The following is a 20,542-nucleotide window of genomic DNA, read 5'->3' on the forward strand; positions in this document are numbered from 1 at the left end:
GCCGGGCCACCTCCAGGCCCCGAGGGGGTCACTATCGGAACCCCACATCACAGTACCTAATGCGAAGACCCGGAAAGGTTGCTAGTGGGGCCCTCAGCAACCTGACCCTGAGGTCCTGCCGCGCCCTTCCCGTGGTCATTACCCTCGAAAATCCCTCCCATTGCCTGCGAATTCCGGTGTGCCTGGTGTTGCTGCCAGGCCGGCTGCGTCAAGTGCTCAGCCCAGAGAAAAGGTCAAATGTGATGCCCTTATTCAAGTTACCGAGAATTTCAAGAGTAACAGCAGAGCATCAAATCAAGTACAGGGCCCTGGGTACAGTGCACTATCCCTCAGCCCGACAGGTTTTTTTTTCCAGTGTTGGGGCAAATCCAGTTCCTTTTGTTGAGTACCAGGTCAAGTAGGGACCATTTGTAAAGAAAAATCCGCCTTCCCTTCCTCCTCCCACCTGCTCTTCCCTAGCACCGGAGAGGGTGGGAGCTGTGTGTGAGCACTTGAATTCACGGAAGCCGCAGTGTGCTTAGGGTATTCAGGCGGCCTCCGGAGTCCTGGTCTAGGGGTCCCAGCACACCACCAAGTTGTGTGCCCTTGGCTAAGTCAGTATCTCTTTTTTTTTTTTTTTTTTTTGAGACGGAGTTTCGCTCTTGTTACCCAGGCTGGAGTGCAATGGCGCGATCTCGGCTCACCGCAACCTCCGCCTCCTGGGTTCAGGCAATTCTGCCTCAACCTCCTGAGTAGCTGGGATTACAGGCACGCGCCACCATGCCCAGCTAATGTTTTTTGTATTTTTATTAGAGACGGGGTTTCACCTTGTTGACCAGGATGGTCTCGATCTCTTGACCTCGTGATCCACCCGCCTCGGCCTCCCAAAGTGCTGGGATTACAGGCTTGAGCCACCGCGCCCGGCCAAGTCAGTATCTCAAAGTCTATTTCTCATCCGCAAAATGAGGATAACAATTGTACCTATCTCAGGGATTTGTTTAGGATCAAAGGAGATAAAACATCCCTTAACACAGCACTGGGCCACTCAGAAGTGCCCAGTATGGGCCATTAACCCCCAGCAGGCTGATTCCTTCCTTTGCCCTGCCTCTCCAGAAACAGGAAATTGGCTAGCGGTGTCCTTCAGGCCTGTGTGACTCCTCTGTTTCTACATTCGCTCAGTTCGCCTAGCTCACTTTTCTTAATCTCCAAGGTTTTATCTCCTCTTCCAGGAAGCTTTCCCTGACCCTCCTAGTTGAGTAAGGTACCCCCTCCAACTCCTCAATGTTCCCGTTATGCTGCAGAAATCCATCTGCAGCACCAGTGCAGTATGCAGCATGCTGTACTATTCTGCTGTCTCTACCTTCCCGGATGTCACAAAGCTGGCCTGCTGGCCTGCTTCCTCACTTTGGATGGCTATGTCAAGTCTTAACCAAGGAACCAGAGTAATTCTCTTAGAACAAGTTGATGTCACCCTGTTTTTCAAAATCTTCCTTATATTCCCCACCCTAGAACAGAACCTAAAGTCCTTGGCCTGGCCAAAAGGCACTCTGGCACCCCACCACCGCCCTAGTCACCATTAAGTCTGCATCCGTTCTGAGCCGCTCTTGCATCAGGGCCTTTGTGTTTTCCCTGCCCTCTGCCTGGAAGCCTCTTATCCCCTTAACGCTCTCACTTTCTACACATTTTCTCTCCTTTGATGCTCATCAAAACTCCGAGACAGGTACAGCTAGTGCTCGACTTACGACCACAATTGGTTCTGACAGACCGGTCGTAACCCGATTTGGTCATAAGTTGAGTAGGCTATATGTACAGTACTGTGAAATGATGTTATAAAAATCTTTAAGTCATATTTTATCATAATTTTCTTTCACTATTATATATCATAATTTTCTTTGTTCATTTTATGCCATTTTTATCACCTCTACACCATTTTGTTTCTTATTTTTACATTCGTCAGGTTTAAGTAAAACACTGCATTACCAGTACAGCTGGTTTAATATTTGCAAAACATACAAAATTACAAAATACAGGTGTAAAAAATACCATAGGAAACATTTTCCCAATTGCAAAACCTATCAAAATATATAAACATGTACGAAACATTTTATTGGCCGCTGGTGCTTGGCTGCGGATCGTTGATGTCGTCATCTGAGGCAGCAGTTGGGGTTACCGGAGATGTTTTTTTTCATAAACATGGTGAGCTTTGTCTGAATTGTATGGTTTTTTTCCTCATAAATTTCACGATACGGATGAAACACATTGTGCGCCATCCATTCAATCCTTGCAAATCGTTCGATGTTTGGGTCCACTGCTTCGAAATGTATAAGAAGTTTATTGGGAGGGGTTTGATGAAAAATATTCAAGACACAAAACACAAATTGCTGTACCGAGTCTGGGATAACAGTTGAAATCGTGTACGCGGAGATGGTAGTGCTGCTGGAAGCTGGTCCGCACTGTCGTAGGCCCAGCTGGGCAACGTTTGCACTGCCAGACGCGGAGCAGTCGTGGCCAGCGATTGTGGTTGTAAAGTCGAATGGTCGTAAGTTGCATAGGTCGTAAGTTGATCAATACCTGTACAATTATTGTCCTCATTTTACAGATGAGAAAACTGATCCAGAGAGACAGACTTTCCCTTAAAGCCTTCCTTGACAACCCCATCTAGAACATCCACAACTCTGCTTCAGCAGAGCTTCACTCCACATTAGCTTCCTTCCAAACACTTTACTACATGTATTGTGCTTCCCCCCTAGAATCTAAGCGCTTAAAAGCAGGTGTCTGTCCTTTGTTCACTCTTGAGCCTCTTAAACAGCATCTGGTGCAGGGTAGGCCTTCAAGGATTTACTGAAACAATGAGTAAATGTTTCCCTATCTGTCTTGCCCCTGAGTTCCTTGAGTGTGGAACCAGCATCTTACTCTCTTTGTGGCCACTGAGGTAAATGCTCAATAAATGTTTGTTGATATAATCTGAGAAGGAAAGGAGAGCCCAGAATAAGCTGATCCAACAGGTAATGATGCTAAAATGCAAGTATTTTAAAATATGTTTATTTTTATTATATGTTTTACATTGAATACTTCGGCAAAGAAAATAATTATAATTTCAAAATGCAATCCCTAGATTCAACAAATATCCTTTATAATCAATTACACTAATCAATATCTAGAAATTTACATAGACAAAATTAGCTAATGAATAAAATAAAATGACTATAAATTTCAGGGATGAGGGATCATGCATGATAGTTAAGTCACTCTGCCGCCTTTTAAAATAACATGATTCACATTTGCTTCAATCACATAAACATTCATTGCAGGAGTTAGACAGCTGATAATAACTGAAAATTGTGATCACTGGCAGCTTAAAAGAAAATTCAGTTTAATACAAAGACATTAAAGATGAAAATTTCAGGACCCTTGATCAGAAGTTTTCAATGAGTGTTGCTCTACTTTGAAATAGGCAAGATTCAGGTAAGGCTAAAACAGAAGACTGTTTCCATTGAAGACATGATCTAAGAATCGCCTTCTATAGAGGCAAATTATGTTCTGTAGAAACTAGCTAGCTAGCCGCCAAGATGTCACCAATAAAGGACTCGTTATACTAGTAACTACCTATGTTTAAAAGGTCTTAGCCAGTATTACAACAAAACATTTAGAGCAATATTTACGAATACAAGCATAATTGGTTCCTTGCCTTCTACAAATAACTATCTTTAAAATGATAAAAGCAGGTTTCAACTGTGGTTCTTCTCTGGGGTGAGAAGGTGCAGACACACGAGTGATCTACTGATTTACCTTCTGAAAGTACTCTTTGGAAGCAGCTGGACTTGGCTTGATCTGAAAATATAAAAACATTTCATTAGGTAACTATGACTTTACAATAATAGTCCCAAAATGAGTGGCAATCTCCCCATTTTTAACCTAAAGTTCTTTAAACTTTTAAAGATTTGTTTCCTTTAAAACATATAGACACAAGTTTCATTAAAGCCTACCTGTCCCTGATCATTGGTTCCTGGCTCCTCCCCACCCCACGCCTTCTGCCCCACAGCAGCTTCACTCATTTGCACATCATCTGGACGCTTGCTCCAAGGGAGGGCTCCCTTTTGTGGATATTACAGGTCAATAGCTCTTGAGGCGAGAGAACATGGACCTCACTGCTTTTGGGGAACAAAACCTACTGTAGGAGAATCCGGTGTCCAGTTCGCTGGGCAGACTTCTCCATGGGTTTCTACGTACTGGAATGCCTTCACCAAGCGGAGGGTTTCTTCCACGCTTCGGCCCACTGGGAGATCATTGACACTCAAGTGCTTGATGACTCCATTGGGGTCAATTATGAAGAGACCTCTGCAAGATAATTTATCCTCATTAGTGCCTCAACAGTACCAGAACTAGAACAGTCCCAACTCTTCCCTTTTAGGTCTTTAATTCTCCTTTTACTATTTGTTAAGCATGATCATATCCTTAAAGGTGGGGTTTTCACTGTTGTGCAAAAAGCTTGTCGTCTCTTACTGATGACAGATGCTTTAACAACGGCAGGACTGGACCAGGTCACCATAAAAAACATGCAGTATGGTCACATTTACAAATTCATACACTTCCCTGAATGTCAACAGTATTGGAAAGTCACTGAACTAGAGAGCGCGAAGACTTTATTAGTCACTTGACAAGCATTCTTTGAGCTGCTGTATCACATCTTGGCAAGAAACTCATAGGCAGATGGGAAGAGACAGAGAAGTATTTTATCTGTCTTCAATAACTGTTTATTATTAATGAATTCTTGGGTAAATGGGGGGAAATCCCACGGGAAAAAAAAATCTTTGTACAAAAAATGTACAGGTTCTAAGTCCACGCAGAACAGAAAACCATGACCATCACTTTTAATTATGTAGTAGCATGTAATGAGATGACCATGCTACCACAGTGGTCTGTGTTTACCTTCGGTGTTGGTGTTACTGTGACAGATGCAGGTATGTTTAGCCTGGGAGTTTGTTTTAAATAGAGTCTCACTATATTGCCCACACTGGAGTGCACTGCTATTCTCAGTTGTAATCACAGCATGCTGTAGCCTCCAACTTCTGGCTCAACTGATCCTCCCACCTTCGACTCCCAAGTAGCTGTGACCACACGTATATAGCTATTTAACCTAAAGTTTTTAACAGTCTTAAAAGAATGTGGGAATTCTGGGTGTCACTCACTCATGGAAAAGGCAAGCTAGAGAAAACTCAGGGTAAAAACGTCCTTCTCCATCCCTGGGTCTGGCATTGGGGGCCTCGGGTTTGAGGTGAAACTGCTCCCAGAGGTTGCAGCCAGCTGAAGTCCACCAATAGAAACAGAGGGAGAGCTGGGACACAGCAGGGCTGACAGACTCCTGAAAGTCTTATCTTACAAGCCAGACTCAGATTCTCTCTCTTGCTAATCTCGATATTAAAACCGGTACAGAGGTAACCGCAAAATTAAATTAGTAAGTCCTCATAGGGAAGGGAAGCCTAGGGGAAAAACAGCCAGTACTCTTTCTCTGGCTATTGCCAATTCTGAAAGAGCTAGGCTTTTGTTTGATAATCTCTTTAAAGTTAAAAAAAAAAATGGCCTGCTGGGTGCAGTGGCTTATGCCTGTAATCCCAGCACTTTGGGAGGCCAAGGTGGGTGGATCACGAGGTCAAGAGTTTGAGACCAGCCTGTCCAAAATGGTGAAACCCCATCTTTACTAAGAATACAAAAATTGGCTGGGTGTGGTGGTGTGTGCCTATAATCCCAGCTACTCAGTAGGCTAAGGCACGAGAATTGGCTTGAACCTCGGAGGCAAAGGCTGCAGTGAGCTGAGATTGTGCCACTGCACTCCAGCTTCAAGCAGACCAGACCCCAGAAAAACTGTGAGGCACATGAAAGGGAGGCCCTCCCTTCCTGGATGTCAAGTTCTGCACAACCCCTCCTTCACTCCTATTCTCAGCAGACTTCAAGATGTCAACTCTAAGGCCCAAGTTCTCATCTGTCCCAGGAATGTTATGTTTGAATGTGGGGCTGCTGAGGACTGAAAGCTTTTCACTCAAAGGAATAAAGGTTTAATAAGAGACTGAATACAAATAGAAATGACATTCTCGGACAGAAGTCCTAATAGCTGCTGCCAGGAACTATGCTAAAAACTCTGGCTGTGTCACTTATTTAATCCTCACACCCACCTGTGAGGTACATCCTTTTAGTTATGGGAAAACTGGGGCTCAACAAGGTTAAATCACTGGCCCAAAGTCACACAGCTATTAAGTAGCTGAGTTTAAAAAAAAAAAAAAAAAAAATCAAACCCAGGACTCTTTGGTTCCAGGGATGAAGATGGTCACCATTCCAAGAGACTACCTCTTACCCTGCTAGTCCCCGCTTCTCCAAACAGTCTGATGGCTTCATTGTCAGGATTGTCCCCGCATGGAAGTGGCTCCCACCGAGTTAGGGAGTATGAAGCAGTGTGGCCTCGAGATGCAGGCAGCCTTCTTCAGAAAGAGACCCAGGGTGGTGGAGGGGACATGCATGTCTCAGCATTTCTGAGAGACCAACAACCCTTGCTTGCAGGAGGCATTTCATCAGTGCTTATTAAAGACTAAAATCAAGGATTTTTTGATTTTATTGTTATAAATTTTATTTTTTTTTAGTATAATAGACATGAGGTCTCACTATGTTGCCCAGGCTGATCTTGAACTTCTGAGCTCAAGTGATCTTCCTGCCTTGGCCTCCCAAAGTGCTAGGATTACAGGTGTGACCCACCATGCCCAGCCAGGATCTTCTGGTTTGAAACATGCTTTACGAAGGTTGACGTAAATCCCCTAAGTAGAATGATACTAAACATGAAAAATAATCTTAAGTTCATCAGAAACAGGATCTTACCTTAGTGCAAGACCAGGACCCTCTAACAGCACACCGTAGTCTCGGGAAATTTGCTTAGTTAAATCTGACAAGAGTGCGATGTTCATGTGGCCCAAACCACCATTCTAATAAAAATGCAAACATGACTGACTGTTAGACTGTGTGGTCTCACAACATTCTTGACTGTGTACCACAATGTTTAGACCAACAATAACGGCAATAGGTAAACAGTAGTTACTGGGCCCAGTACTGCTATTCTATTACTGCTTCCTTGAAACCACCCTGGAGTACATACTATCAAAATGAGGAAACTAAGGCACAAAAAAGTAACTTGTTCCAGGTCACAGCTAGAAAGGGGTAGAAGGAAGATTTAAACCTGGCTTACAGAACTTTTGCAATTTTTTTCTTTTTTAAAGACACAGAGTCTCACTCTATCACCAGGCTAGAATGCAATGACGCAATCACGGCTCACTGCAGCCTCAAACTCCTGGGCTCATGCAATCATCCTGCCTCAGCCTCCTGAGTAGCTGGGACTACAGGTGCCTTTTCTAATTCTTAGAGCATTCTTTTAAAGACTATTTTCTCAAACATAAACATGGAGAATTAAAAAAATACCTTGAGTAGGCTGGGCCCGGTGACTCACACCTGTAATCACGGAACTTTGGGAGGCCAAGTCGTGTGGCTCACCTGAGGTCGGGAGTTCAAGACCAGCCTGACCAACATGAAGAACCCTGTCTCTACTAAAAATACAAAATTAGCTGGGGGTGGTGGTGTATCCCTGTAATCCCAGCTACTCGGGAGTCTGGGGCAGGAGAATTGCTTGAACCCGGGAGGCGGCGGCTGCAGTGAGCCGAGATTGTGCCAATGCACTCTAGCCTGGGCAACAAAAGTGAAACTCCGTCTCAAAAAAAAACCAAAAAACAAACAACAACAACAACAAAAAACCTTGAGTAATTTGATCTTGATAGTACAGCAGCACAGCCAGAAATTTAGATTCTTCCAAGTAAGTTTCTAAGAGCAAAAGCTAGGGGAACAATGCTATACCTTTCTTGGTGTATTTATCCAGGCAAGATGGCTAAAGTGGGAATCCACTGAGACTGCAACAACTTCACAGTTCACGTCGTGAAATTCGTTAACTTTGTCACTAAAAGCAATAATTTCTGTAGGACACACAAAGGTGCTGGAAAAAAAGGATAGAAATTCTCATTAGAGAATTTAAAAACATGGATTTTAACAATTAGTAGTCTAAAATTAGTTCAACTTGCCAAGGGTAAAAAAGGCAAAATGGTTAACCGTCCTCACTGGACTATCGCATTGTGCTGGCAAAAGTACTACTACCTCCCCTCGCCTTTTTATTTTAGGAACTGTATCAAAAACTGGAGAAAGGGAACACACATTTTAAGAAAAAAAAATAATAGTTCAATAAAGCTGCTTTATGTACAAAATCATTTTATTATGCCTACTTTTCTCCTTTTTCCCCACACCGGTGGAAACTTTTTCATGGACTGGCTTAGAGAGGCACTGCTCCAGAGACACAGTCACACGAAAAGGAAAGCTGCCCTATCCCACCCCTGAAATTTATCACTTGTAAACAAGCTACAGATCCAAGCTGTAATCAACAAGGCCATCAGTGATAAAGGGTCAGGAAGAACTCTTCCTTTCACAAAAGTATCTAGGGCTAGACAATTCAGTGTGGAAACAGGATACGTGCTTGCTCTCAGAATGACACAAAAGCATCATAGAAATTACACTTACAAATCCAAAGGATAGAAGAAAAGCACCAAATATTTCCCCTTAAAGTCATCAAGGCTTAGGTCTTTGAACTCTCCATTGACAACGGCTGTACCCTTAAAATAGGGCGCATGCTGGGTGACAGCAGGTGCATGGTATGAGGAACCTGGAAAAAACCCACACTCATATGTAGTTCATCGTTTGCTACGTCAAGCACCTATGGTTTTATTTAAACGTCTCATAATTAATTAGTAGTATAAACTGCTTAGTAGTATAAATCAAAACATTCGATTCAACTGTACATCTTAGAGTCATACTTTGCCACCTGTAGGGGATTGGTTCTAGGATATGGAAATCCATACGTGCTCAAGTCTCTTACATAAAATGGTGAGTTGCATATAACCTACACACACCCTCCAGTATACTTAAATCATCTCTAGATTACTAATTATACCTAACACAATGTAAACGCTATGTCAATAGCTGTTAAACTGTATTATTTAGGGAATGACAAGAAAAAAGTCTATGTGTTCAGTAGAGACACAACCATCCATTCCCCCACCCCAAATATTTTTGATTCAACCAACCACAGATGCAGCACCCAGATACAGAGGACCGACTGTAATTTCTCCTTCTATAGTTTTATATTGTGCACAAATTCAATTCCACGTGCTATGGAAACCAAAGAGAGGAAGACAAAGATAGTAGGGATGGAATTAAGGAAGACATGAGACTAGAGAAGGATTTAAAATATGGTTCAGATTTTGTCAAGTCTAGATGGGATGGGGCAGATGGCATGGAGGAAATAGCAGGAAGGAAGAACAGGGCATGTGTTTGGAGCAGCCTGTGGCACAGTCTAACAAGAACAGAAAGCGTTTAAGGTACAGAGGGAAGAGGTGGAGACACAGCAGGCAGGAATGGCTGAAGGCCAGGCTGCAAGAGTCCTTCAATACTAAGCTGCTGGTTTCTTTTTTTTTCTGGAGATAGACTTGCTTTGTTGCCAGGCTGGGGTGCGGTGGCGCGATCTCGGGTCACTGCAACCTCCGTCTCCCAGGTTCAAGCGATTCTCCAGCCTTCCTGAGTAGCTTGGACTACAGGTGTGCGCCACCATGCCCAGCTAATTTTTGTATTATTAGAGATGAGGTTTCACTATGTTGGCCAGGATATGTCTCAATCTCTCCACCTCGTGATCCACCTGCCTGCCTCCCAAAGTGTTGAAATTACAGGCTCTTCTTAACAGGAAAGATTGTAACAAAGTCATGAGAACCTTTTATGCAGGAGATACAAGAGAGATGGCGGTTTTTAGGAAGATTAGTTTGGCAGGAGGGAAAGAGAAGCAGGAGAAAGGCGGAAACATGTTAGGAGGCGGTTTCAGTGATTTTTTTTGAGACAGAGTCTCATTCTGTCACCCAGGCCAGAGTGCAATCTCAGCTCACTGTAACCTTCACCTCCCAGTTCAAGTGATTCTTCTGCTTCGGCCTCCTGAGTAGCTGGGATTCCAGGAGCGCAATACCAAACCTGGCTAATTTTTTTTTAAGCATTTTTAGTAGAGATGGGATTTCACCATGTTGGCCAGACTGGTCTTGAACTCTTGACCTCAAGTGATCTGCCTGCCTTGGCCTCCCAAAGAGCTGGGATTACAGGCATGAGCCACAGCACCCAGCCTCGATTTCAGTGATCTTAGTGAGAAGTATTGAGGGGAGGGATGTGACAGAAGGAACAGAAAGGAATGGATGCAAGAGATGTGTCAAAACCGAAAAGAACTTGCTTCTACCTGGGAATGAAGGACAGAGCAGATCCGGTGACAAAATGCCCGAGACTGCCACGAACAGAAACAGGAGGAGCCACTGGGGATGGGGATTTGAAACCAGTGGAGTGAAGTTTTAAGCCTGTGGTATCACATCACCACTAGAAATATTTTAAAGCTCCAGGACAGTAAAATTGTGAAACCTCTTAGAACACTTTGCCCACAAAGCCTTTACTAAAGCATATCCCCTCAAACCATTGCATGTTAAATACGTGCTTTTTCGAAGGCTAGTTAAATCTAGACAAGGTATTTTCAAATACCACTCATTATCTGAGGCTGGTCTTAGCAAAGGCCATATCCTAGAGAATGGAATGTAAATCTCAAGATACAGCTAAATTTCACTCAGATTACAGAAGATACCATTAGACAGGCCTGGTTCCTAAGTGGCCACCTGAGGCCAGCACACAGGTTTGAATCTTAGCACAGCTGCACTCTCTGGTCCCCACAGGCTGCCCACCACTCACGCCCCTTCAGACACAGCAGACCCAGAAGGCAGGAGCTCCCAGTAACCCCATCCTTAACACAGTGGATTAAAAGCTCTGGCAAGCAACATGGAAATGTGACAAGGGCAGTTTGCTCAGTGATTCTCAACCCTGGCTGCACATTAGAATTAGCAGGTGAGTGTTAAAAAAAAACTTCATGTCCTGGTCTCATCCCAGAGACTGACTTAGTTTGTCTGAGGTGGGACTGGGCAGTGTTATGTTTCTGAAAGCTCCCCAGGTGAGTCTAATGTATGGCCTGGGTTGTTCAGAGCCCCTGTCCGGAGACGATGGTTTATGTTTCTGTTACCTTGCTCCAGCCAAGACATGACATTAACACTTACTAGTGCTGAAGAATTTTGCTTGACCGGAACCAGAACACAATATGTTTGTCAAGCTCGTTCTTCCACATACAGCAGGCCTGAGGGCTGCAGTGGCAGAAATGCCCCAAGGAAGGGCACTCACATGTCGGGCAACCTGGAAAGATAAACTTTGTATTAGAAAGTTTTTCTGGATTAGTGAATGAAGGCTGAATGGGCATCGTGCCAATGGTGGTTTCAGCTGTCCCTGTTCCTGTGAACCAAATAGAAAACCCCAAACTCTAAAAGTATGGATTGGGTCTCCATGTTTTTAACACTCCCTTCTCCCAGGAGACTCGAAGGTGGAGGGGAACTATAAGAACACAAAGATTCAAGAATCGGAAGCTCCATGCGATTAAAAGCAACACAGGGTTCAAAAGCCAGGGGACTTGGCTCAGCCTTTCCCAGCACTATCTGCTGGGAATGTTCTACCATGTCAAGGTTTTCCTTAGAAAAAAAGAAGGCCCCTCCAGCACCAGCAACCAGTTAAACAAGCAGATCCAAGTTCAGTCTCTGGGAGTCTGGAAAAGGCTCAAGGGAAATGTTTACTCAACTTTTTTTGTTTGTTTGGTTTTCTTTTTTTTTTTTTTGAGACGGAGTTTCACTCTTGTTACCCAGGCTGGAGTGCAACGGCGTGATCTCGGCTCACCGCAACCTCTGCCTCCTGGGTTCAGGCAATTCTCCTGTCTCAACCTCCTGAGTAGCTGGGATTACAGGCACGCGCCACCATGCCCAGCTAATGTTTTGTATTTTTAGTAGAGACGGGGTTTCACCATGTTGACCAGGATGGCTCGATCTCTTGACCTCGTGATCCACCCGCCTCGGCCTCCCAAAGTGCTGGAATTACAGGCTTGAGCCACTGCGCCCGGCTCTGTTTGGTTTTGAAACAGAGTCTTGCTCTTTTACCCAGGTTGGAGTGCAGTGACGCGATCTTGGCTCACTGCAATCTCGACCTCCTGGGCTCAAGTGATCCTCCCACCTCAGCCTCCCCAAAAGCTCAGACCACAGGCGCGCACCACCACGCCCAGCTATTTTATTTTTTTTGTAGAGACAGGGTCTCACTAATATTGTCCAGGCTGGTCTCAAACTCCTGGGCTCAAGTGATCTGCCTGCCTCGGACTCCAAAGTGCTGGGATTACAGGGGTGAGCCACCGCATTCTGCCGGTTTGCTCAACTTTAATGTCCAAAATGACACAGAAAGAGAAAGGGGCTGTGCAGAACCTCACCACGAGAAAGAAGTGTACCAAGACAAAAGAGCACGAGGCACTGCCCACAGGAAAGCAGCAAACAGCAGCAGAAACACGCGGGAGCGGGGTTAGGAGGGAATGCCTTTGTGATTTTAGCACTTTGCGCGTTTTTATCCAGTATTTAGGCGGCTGCTCATAGCAATACGTAGGCATTCTTTTTTTTTTTATTTTTTCGGGAGACGGAGTTTCGCTCTTGTTACCCAGGCTGGAGTGCAATGGCGCGATCCCGGCTCACCGCAACCTCCGTCTCCTGGGTTCAAGCAATTCTCCTGCCTCAGCCTCCCGAGTAGCTGGGACTACAAGCGTGCACCACCATGCCCAGCTAATTTTTGTATTTTTAGTAGAGACGGGGTTTCACCATGTTGACCAGGATGGTCTCGGCTTCCCAAAGTGCTGGGATTATAGGCGTGAGCCACCACGCCTGGCAACGTAGGCATTCTTTCCATCTTAAGTACACAGGCTGAGAACGGCGAAGGCACTTGCCCAAGGTTCACAGGGTCGGTGACAGAAGCAGGGCAGGGACCTTAAGTGGAGATGGGCCTGGGGAGTGCAGACGCCGAGCGAGGAGGGACTCGAGGAGACAGCGTGCAAAGGGTTTGTGGCGGGCGGGGGGGGGGGGGTTGGGGGGGGGTAGGGCAGTTCTGCGCAGGCGCATGGAAACTTCCCTGGGGGAGGAGGCCTCGGGGTCCGTTACCCGCGGAAACCCTCCAAGAAAAGCAAATGGCCCTCATGCCCAGAGGCGCGGGATCCTGTCTGGGAAGCATGTTCCCAGGGCCACCACAGTGTCTCCACGCCTGTCCCCAGCCGACAGCCACTCACCGACGCTCGGAGCAACCTTCCCACAGCAGCCGCCATCTTCAGTGCACGCAGGCGCCGCGGGACGGGCAGAGACGTAGGGGCGGGGCCTACGGGTGGTGGGTGGGGCATCTGCGGGCGGGGGCGGGGCGGAATGAGCCCCGGCTCCCTGTTTCTTGGGGACCCTGAGGGAGAAATTCCCCTTTAGGCTGAGTGTTTGTGTAATTGACACGTAGTTTTCCTACCGTCGCCCCAACCTAAAAAAGAACTAATCCAGGCGTGGAATTAGGTATTTATTTCCATATTTCCCACTGTTTTGTTAACCTTGTGTGGATTACTGTTTCTACTATTTCTGTGAAAGGATCCCTTTCTTATTTCAGCCTCAGGTAGAGATTTCTGGCTTCTATATGAAATGGAATTAATTACTAATGCAGTTTTAGCCCGTTAATAAGGTAAGTGGGCTAGACACATCAAGGCTTTGTTGGCCTGAAAACCACGGAATTGTATGTGGTCTTCCATTTTGGCCTCTCTTCCCCAAATTGGGACAAATTTAAAATTTGGTTTTTGTCAATTAGTTAAGCCAAGTGTTCAGTGGTGACCGCAATACTTTGAAGCAAGCCCATCAAACACAGATAAAAATCACATGGTAGCCTTACAGTAAGTGTGACAAATTGTTATATTGGAATTGGTATTTTCTTTTCTTTTTTTTTTTGAGACAGGGTCTCACTCTGTCACCGAGGCTAGAGTGCAGTGGCGTGATTTCGGCTCACTGCAGCCTCTGCCTCTCGGGTTCAAGTGATTTTCCTGCCTCAGCTTCCTGAGTAGCTGGGATTACAGGCACCTGCCACCACGCTCAGTTAAGTTTTTGTATTTTCAGTAGGGATGGGGTTTCACCATGTTGGCCAGGCTGGTCTCAAACTCCTGACCTCAAGTGATCCACCCCCCTTGGCCTCCCAAAGTGCTGAGATTACAGGCATGAGCCACTGCACCCAGTATATTTTCTAAAACCATCTCAGGTACTGCTAGGCACCACCCTGGGTACCAGTTCTCAGCTGTGGAAGGGACTGCCTCGGATGTGCAGAGACACACGTGTTTCGACTGTTTCACTTCACTCCTTCTTTGTGTTTGTTTAATTATGTCTGTGTTTAGCAGATGATTTTTTTTTTTTTTTTGAGGCGGAGTTTCGCTCTTGTTGCCCAGGCTGGAGTGCAATGGCGCAATCTCAGCTCACCGCAACCTCTGCCTCCTGGGTTCAGGCAATTCTCCTGCCTCAGCCTCCTGAGTAGCTGGGACTACAGACATGCGCCACCATGCCCAGCTAATTTTTTGTAGTTTTAGTAGAGACGGGGTTTCACTATGTTGACCAGGATGGTCTCGATCTCTTGACCTTGTGATCCACCCGCCTCGGCCTCCCAAAATGCTGGGATTACAGGCTTGAGCCACCGCGCCCGGCAGCAGATGATTAAAAAAAAAAGGAGATTATGATTTTGGAGCTCAGAATTGTACTGTAGGCCAGGCGCAGTGGCTCACACCTGTAATCCCAGCACTTTGGGAAGCTGAGGTAGGAGGATCACCTGAGGTCAGGAGTTCAAAACCAGTCTGACCAACATGGCAAAACCCTGTCTCTACCAAAAAAAAAAAAATACAAAATTAGCCAGGCATGATTGTGAATGCCTGTAGTCCCAGCTACTTGGGAGGCTGAGGTGGAAGAATTGCTTCAACCTGGGAGGCAAAGGTTGCAGTGAGCCTAGATCGAACCACTGCACTCTAGCCTAGCAACAAGAGTAAAACTCTGTCTTAAAAAAAAAAATTGTACTGTAGTTCACAATGGAATATTATTCAGCCATAAAAGGAATGAAGTACTGATACATGCTACAACACAGATGAACTTTGAAAACATTAGCTAAGTGAAGGAAGCCAGACAGAAAAGAACAAATAGTGTATTTCCTTTTATGTGAGACATCTAAAATAGTTAATTCCAAAGGGACAGAAAGTAAATCAGCAATTGTTAGGGACTGGTAGGAGCTGGGATGGGGACTATTTATTTTTTATTTTATTTATTTGAGACAGGGTCTCCCCCTATTGTCCAGGATGAAGTGCAGTGGTGGGATCTCAGCTCACTGCAACCTCTGCCTCCCCGATTCAAGCAATTCTCCTGCCTCAGCCTCCCGAGTAGTTGGGACTACAGGTGTGACCACACCCAACTAATTTTTTTGTAGTTTTTAGTAGAGATGGGGTTTCACCGTGTGGGCCAGGCCGGTCTCAAACTCCTGATCTCAAGCAATCTGCCTGCCATGGCCTCCCACAGTGCTGGGATTACAGGCGTGAGCCAATGCGCCCAGCCGGGACTGACTATTTAATAGGTACAGGATTTTCTTTTTTTCTTTTTTTTTTTTTTTTGAGACGGAGTTTCGCTCTTGTTACTCAGGCTGGAGTGCAATCGCGCGATCTCGGCTCACCGCAACCTCCGCCTCCTGGGTTCAGGCAATTCTCCTGCCCCAGCCTCCTGAGTCGCTGGGATTACAGGCACGCGCCACCATGCCCAGCTAATTTTTTGTATTTTTAGTAGAGACGGGGTTTCACCATGTTGACCAGGATGGTCTCGATCTCTTGACCTCGTGATCCACCCGCCTCGGCCTCCCAAAGTGCTGGGATTACAGGCTTGAGCCACCGCGCCCGGCCAGGTACAGGATTTTCTTATGTGGTGATGAAAATATTTTGGAACTAGATACAGGTGGGTATAACATTATGAATTCACTAAATGTCAATGAATTGTAAACTTTAAAAAATAATTTTATATTAGGTGAATTTCATCTCAATTTTTTTGAAGGAAAATTTGTATTGTTTTAATTATTTTTATGTGCAGAAAACTCAACAGTGCACATTTTAGCCAGTTTAGTGGCAAGTTCTTTAGCCTTTGCCTTTTCGAGCTTGGCAATGGCAAGCCACAGACTTGGGACCCAGGACACTGCCTCCCAGTGACAGCAGACCTCATCATATCTGTCATTGTAATTGGTCCGGATAGTTTCCATCAGCTTAGCCAAAGTGCCTTTGTCTTCCAAGTTACCTGTGTGAAGGCGACAGTGGTGCAGGTCTTCCTGTGGACTAGACGGCCCAGTCTTGCCTTCCCCTTGTTAATGCAGTGAGGAACTCCCATTTTACGGCACAGGGCAGGCAAGAAGATAACCAGCTCGATGGAATCCATGTTGTGTGCAGTCACCACTAGCTGAGCTTTCTTGTTCTCCACCAAGGTGGTGACAGTGTTAACTCCTGCTCGAAGGACAGGTGGTCTCTTAGTGGAGACGTCCCCTTTGCCAGCCGCTTTCTTCTCTGCCCGGGCCAACAGCCTCTGCTTCTTCTCTTGCTTTGTCTCTGGTCTGTACTTGTGGGCCAGCTTAAGTAGCTGAGTAGCTGTTTGGCGGTCCAGGGTCTGGGTGAACTGGTTAATTGCAGGAGGCACTTTCAGCCGCTTGTAGAGGATAGCTCTCCCCCTGCTGTAATCTGATATAGCAGGGCCATTTCACAAAGCAGGTGAGGTCTCTTTGGGCTGGATGTCCTGTCCAATGCCAAAATTCTTAGGCCTTTTCTCAAACAGGGGATTCACGACAGCAGGGGCCGGAGTCACCTTCTTTCCCTTGGCCTTCTTTCCTTTCGGCATCTTGGGCGGCAGGAGGAGAGAGACTCATTTCAATTTTTATAAAAATTAAAAAAAGGCCAGGCATGGTGGCTTATGCTTGTGATCTCAGCACTTTGGGAGGTCAAGGTAGGAGGATCACTTTGTGCCCAGGGATTCGAGACCAGCCTAGGCAACATAGCAAAACGCTGTCTCAAAAAAAAGAAAGAAAATAAAAAGAGAAAAAGTTAGAAGAAATAGAGACGAAAATTTAGAAGAAATAGAGACTAAAACATTATATACTGTAGCCTATTCCAGTGATTTAATAGATCTAAAAGGCTCAGAAAACTGAGCCTTTTGGAGATGAAGAGACCTTCCTGAAGTCACACTGCTTTCTAGAAGTAGAGAGGTAGGGCAAGAACCCAGAACTTCCGTACCTCTGACCACCCAGCGAGTGTATTTGATGAAGTTCAGCCTCAGCACATTTTCCCCAGCTGACTCATGAGATGACGTCACCCACACTCTCATATCTCCTCTTCTCCTTCATACTGCAGGGTTGTTTTCTTTGTAGAGACAAGGTCTCTCTATCTTGCCCAGGCTCGCCTTGAACTCCTGGGCTCAAGTGATCCTCTGGCTCCCAAAGTGCTGGGATTACGATTATAGGCATGAGGTACCATTAAACCAGCCTGCAGTTTTTTTGTTTGTTTTTTGTTTTTTTTTGAGATGGAGTTTCCCTCTTGCTGCCCAGGCTGGAGTGTAATGGCGCCATCTCACCTCACTACAACCTCCGCCTCCCGAGTTCAAGCGATTCTCCTGCTTCAGCCTCCCGAGTAGCTAGGACTATAGACGCCCGCAACCACCCCCCAGCTAATTTTTGAATTTTTAGTAGAGACTGAGTTTTACCATGTTGGCCAGTCTGGTCTCGAACTCCTGCCCTCAAGTGATCCGCCCACCTTGGCCTCCCAAAGTTCTGGCATTACAGGCGTGAGCCACTGTGCCTGGCCAACAATGTGATTTAATCATTAATAAACATGTACTGGAGAGGATCACTCAGGCCCTGCTGCTGAGGAACCGTCTGTATATCCAGGGAATACTGATAGGACAATTTAAAAAACCCTATCGAAGGTCCAGCATTTTAAGAGGCATGAAAGAGGCATAATGGATGAGGGTGGACAGCTAAGGTTCACACACCAGCTCTGCCAGCTGCCAGCACATGGCCTTGGGCAAGTTACTTTGCACATTTTCTCATCTGTAAAATGGAAATGTTATTAGTGCTTCCCCCAAGTGTTTTTGTGAGGAATAAATGAGTAGATACTTTAAAGGCATTAGCACAGTCAGCAGGCACATAGCGTTTGTTATATTAAATAAAAGAGGAGAGCAAGTGAAGTGCTATCAGATTTTAGAGAAGGGGGCCAAGAAGGGCTTCACAGAGAAATCCTCTATCCTGGTACCTTGGGAAGGTGAAGGGGAAGATGGCAGGTGGAAGTGACTAGTGACCTTTGCCCCTCTGGTTTACTGTTATCTTCAGTGTCCATACTATGAGGCCAAGCTCTGGGTCGAATGCAGTATCTATTCCATCTGCACAAACCCTGCGACACAGATATGTTTTTTGGTTTGTTTTTTGTTTTGTTTTGTTTGAGACAGAGTCTTGCTCTGTCTCCCAGGCTGAAGTGCAATGGCACGATCTCGGCTCACTGCAACCTCTGCCTCCGAGGTTCAGGCAATTCTCTTGCCTCAGCCTCCTGAATAGCTGGGATTACAGGTGCCCGCCACCACACCCAGCTAATTTTTGTATTTTTAGTAGAGATGGGGTTTCATCATGTTGGTTAGGTTGGTCTCGAACTCCTGACATCAAGTGATTTGCCTGCCTCAACCTCCCCAAGTGTAGGGATTATAGGTGTGAGCCATCACTCCCGGTCACAGGTACTGTTTTTAATTTATCACCCCCACTTCCAAGGTGAGGAAACTGACGCTTGGGGAGGTTTAGTAATTTGCCCAAAGTTCCACAGGTGGAATGGCAAGGAGCCAGGATTTAAACCTTGAAAGCAGACTGCAGAGCCCCCATTCTTTTTTGTTTTTGTTGGTTTTTTGTTTGTTTGTTTTTAAAACAGGGTCTTGCTCTGTCATCCAGGCTGGAGTGCAACAGTGCAATCATGGCTCACTGTAGTCTCAACCTCCAAGGCTCAAACAATCCTCCCATCTCAGCCTCCCAAGTAGCTGGGACCACAAATGTGTGCCACCAAACCCAGCTAGTTTTGTTCTTTTTTGTAGAGAAGCGTCTTCCTATGTTGCCTAGGTTGGTCTCAAACTCCTGGGCTCAAGCAGTCGTTGGCCTCCCAAAATGTTGGGATTATAGGTGTGAGGCCAGAGCCTCAATTCTTTTTTTTTTTTTTTTTGAGGCGAAGTCTCGTCCTATCGCCCAGGTTGGAGTGCAATGGCCCAATCTTGGCTCACTGCAACCTCCACCTCCTGGGCTCAAATGATTCTCCTGCCTCAGCCTCCCGAGTAGCTGGGATTACAGGCACCCACCACCACACCCAGGTAGTTTTTGCATTTTTAGTAGAGACGAGGTTTTACCATATTGGCCAGGCTGGTCTTGAACCTCTGACCTCAAGTGATCTGTCGATCTCGGCCTCCCAAAGTGCTGGGATTATAGGCGTGAGCCACCACGTCCAGCCCTTTTCCTCCTTTCATTCAGGAGTGAGGAGTGAGGAACCTGTGCAAACACTGATCCCCACACAGGCTCAAATTAGGCTCTTCTGGAAGCCAGAGGGACATGCAGGCAAGGAAAGAAAGATACTGGGAACCCACCTGTTCGGGGTAGCTTAACCTTTTCTGCCTCGAGGTGCCTGCTGTGTCTGGGCTGTGCTCTGACTCAGGAAACCTTGCCAGATTTTTCTTTTAAAGATAACTATGGGCCAGGCTCAGTGGCTCACACCTGTAATCCCAGCATTTTGGGAGGTCAAGGTGGGTGGATCACTTGAGATCAGCAGTTCAACACCAGCCCATACAACATGATGAGACCCTGTCTCTAAAAAAAAATAGAAAAATTAGCTGGGCATGGTGGTGCATGCCTGTAGTTCCAGCTACTTGGGAGGGTGAGGTGGTAGGATTCCTTGAGCTCAGGAGGTCAAGATTGCAGTGAGCTATGTTTGCACCACTGCACTTCAGCCTGGGTGACAGAGTGACGTGCTATCTCAAAAATAAATAAATGAATAAAGCTAACTGAGGAATAAGGGCCTGGGTGACAGAGTGACATGCTGTCTGGATAAATAAATAAAGCAAGCTAACTATGAGGAATAAGGGTGACCACAAGGGTCAGACACCTATCAAACCCCTATCTACCTGAAATGGACTTTAGCTATGATTAGAAAGACATCTTAGCCAGGTGTGGGGGCTCACATCTGTAATTCCAGCAATTTGGGAGGCTGAGGCAGGCAGACCACCTGAGGTAAGGGGTTCGAGACCAGCCTGGCTGACATAGTGAAACCCTGTCTCTACAAAAAATACAAAAAATTAGCCAGGTGTGGTGCCAGGCACCTGTAATCCCAGCTACTCAGGAGGCTGAAACAGGAGAATCACTTGAACCTGGGAGGTGGAGGTTGTAGTGAGCCGAGATCATGCCATTGCACTTCAGCCTGAGCGACAAGAATGAAACTCCGTATCAGAAAAAAAAAAAAAAAAAAAAA

At 45.8% G+C, this 20,542-nt stretch overlaps 1 protein-coding gene and 1 pseudogene across 1 annotated transcript; both read right to left on the bottom strand.

The window, feature by feature from the left end:
- Positions 1-2,991: 2,991 nt before the first annotated feature.
- Positions 2,992-13,370, bottom strand: PRDX3 (peroxiredoxin 3). Its single transcript, XM_032281797.1, has 7 exons — positions 13,265-13,370; positions 11,184-11,316; positions 8,578-8,719; positions 7,867-8,002; positions 6,844-6,947; positions 4,152-4,317; positions 2,992-3,810 (listed from the first exon to the last, which is right to left on the bottom strand). Exons 1-7 carry the CDS (start codon positions 13,298-13,300, stop codon positions 3,757-3,759), a joined length of 771 nt encoding a protein of 256 aa, XP_032137688.1. The 5' UTR covers positions 13,301-13,370; the 3' UTR covers positions 2,992-3,756.
- A 2,693-nt stretch (positions 13,371-16,063) lies between these two features.
- On the bottom strand, positions 16,064-16,937 carry LOC116553699 (annotated as a pseudogene).
- Positions 16,938-20,542: the final 3,605 nt, after the last annotated feature.

This window comes from Sapajus apella, unplaced genomic scaffold (genome assembly GCF_009761245.1).
Source record: "Sapajus apella isolate SASKATOON/1434 unplaced genomic scaffold, GSC_monkey_1.0 scaffold13, whole genome shotgun sequence".
NCBI lineage: Eukaryota > Metazoa > Chordata > Mammalia > Primates > Cebidae > Sapajus > Sapajus apella.

Bases quoted from the DNA above. Each gene is read 5' to 3' on its own strand.
- PRDX3 (XM_032281797.1), bottom strand. From the start codon at position 13,300: ATGGCGGCTGCTGTGGGAAGGTTGCTCCGAGCGTCG. The intron at 8,003-8,577 runs GTAAGTGTAATT...CTTTTTTTCCAG, and splicing joins TTCTTCTATCCTTTGGATTT to CACCTTTGTGTGTCCTACAG. The intron at 3,811-4,151 runs GTAGGTTTTGTT...TTATATTTTCAG, and splicing joins GGACACCGGATTCTCCTACA to ATCAAGCCAAGTCCAGCTGC.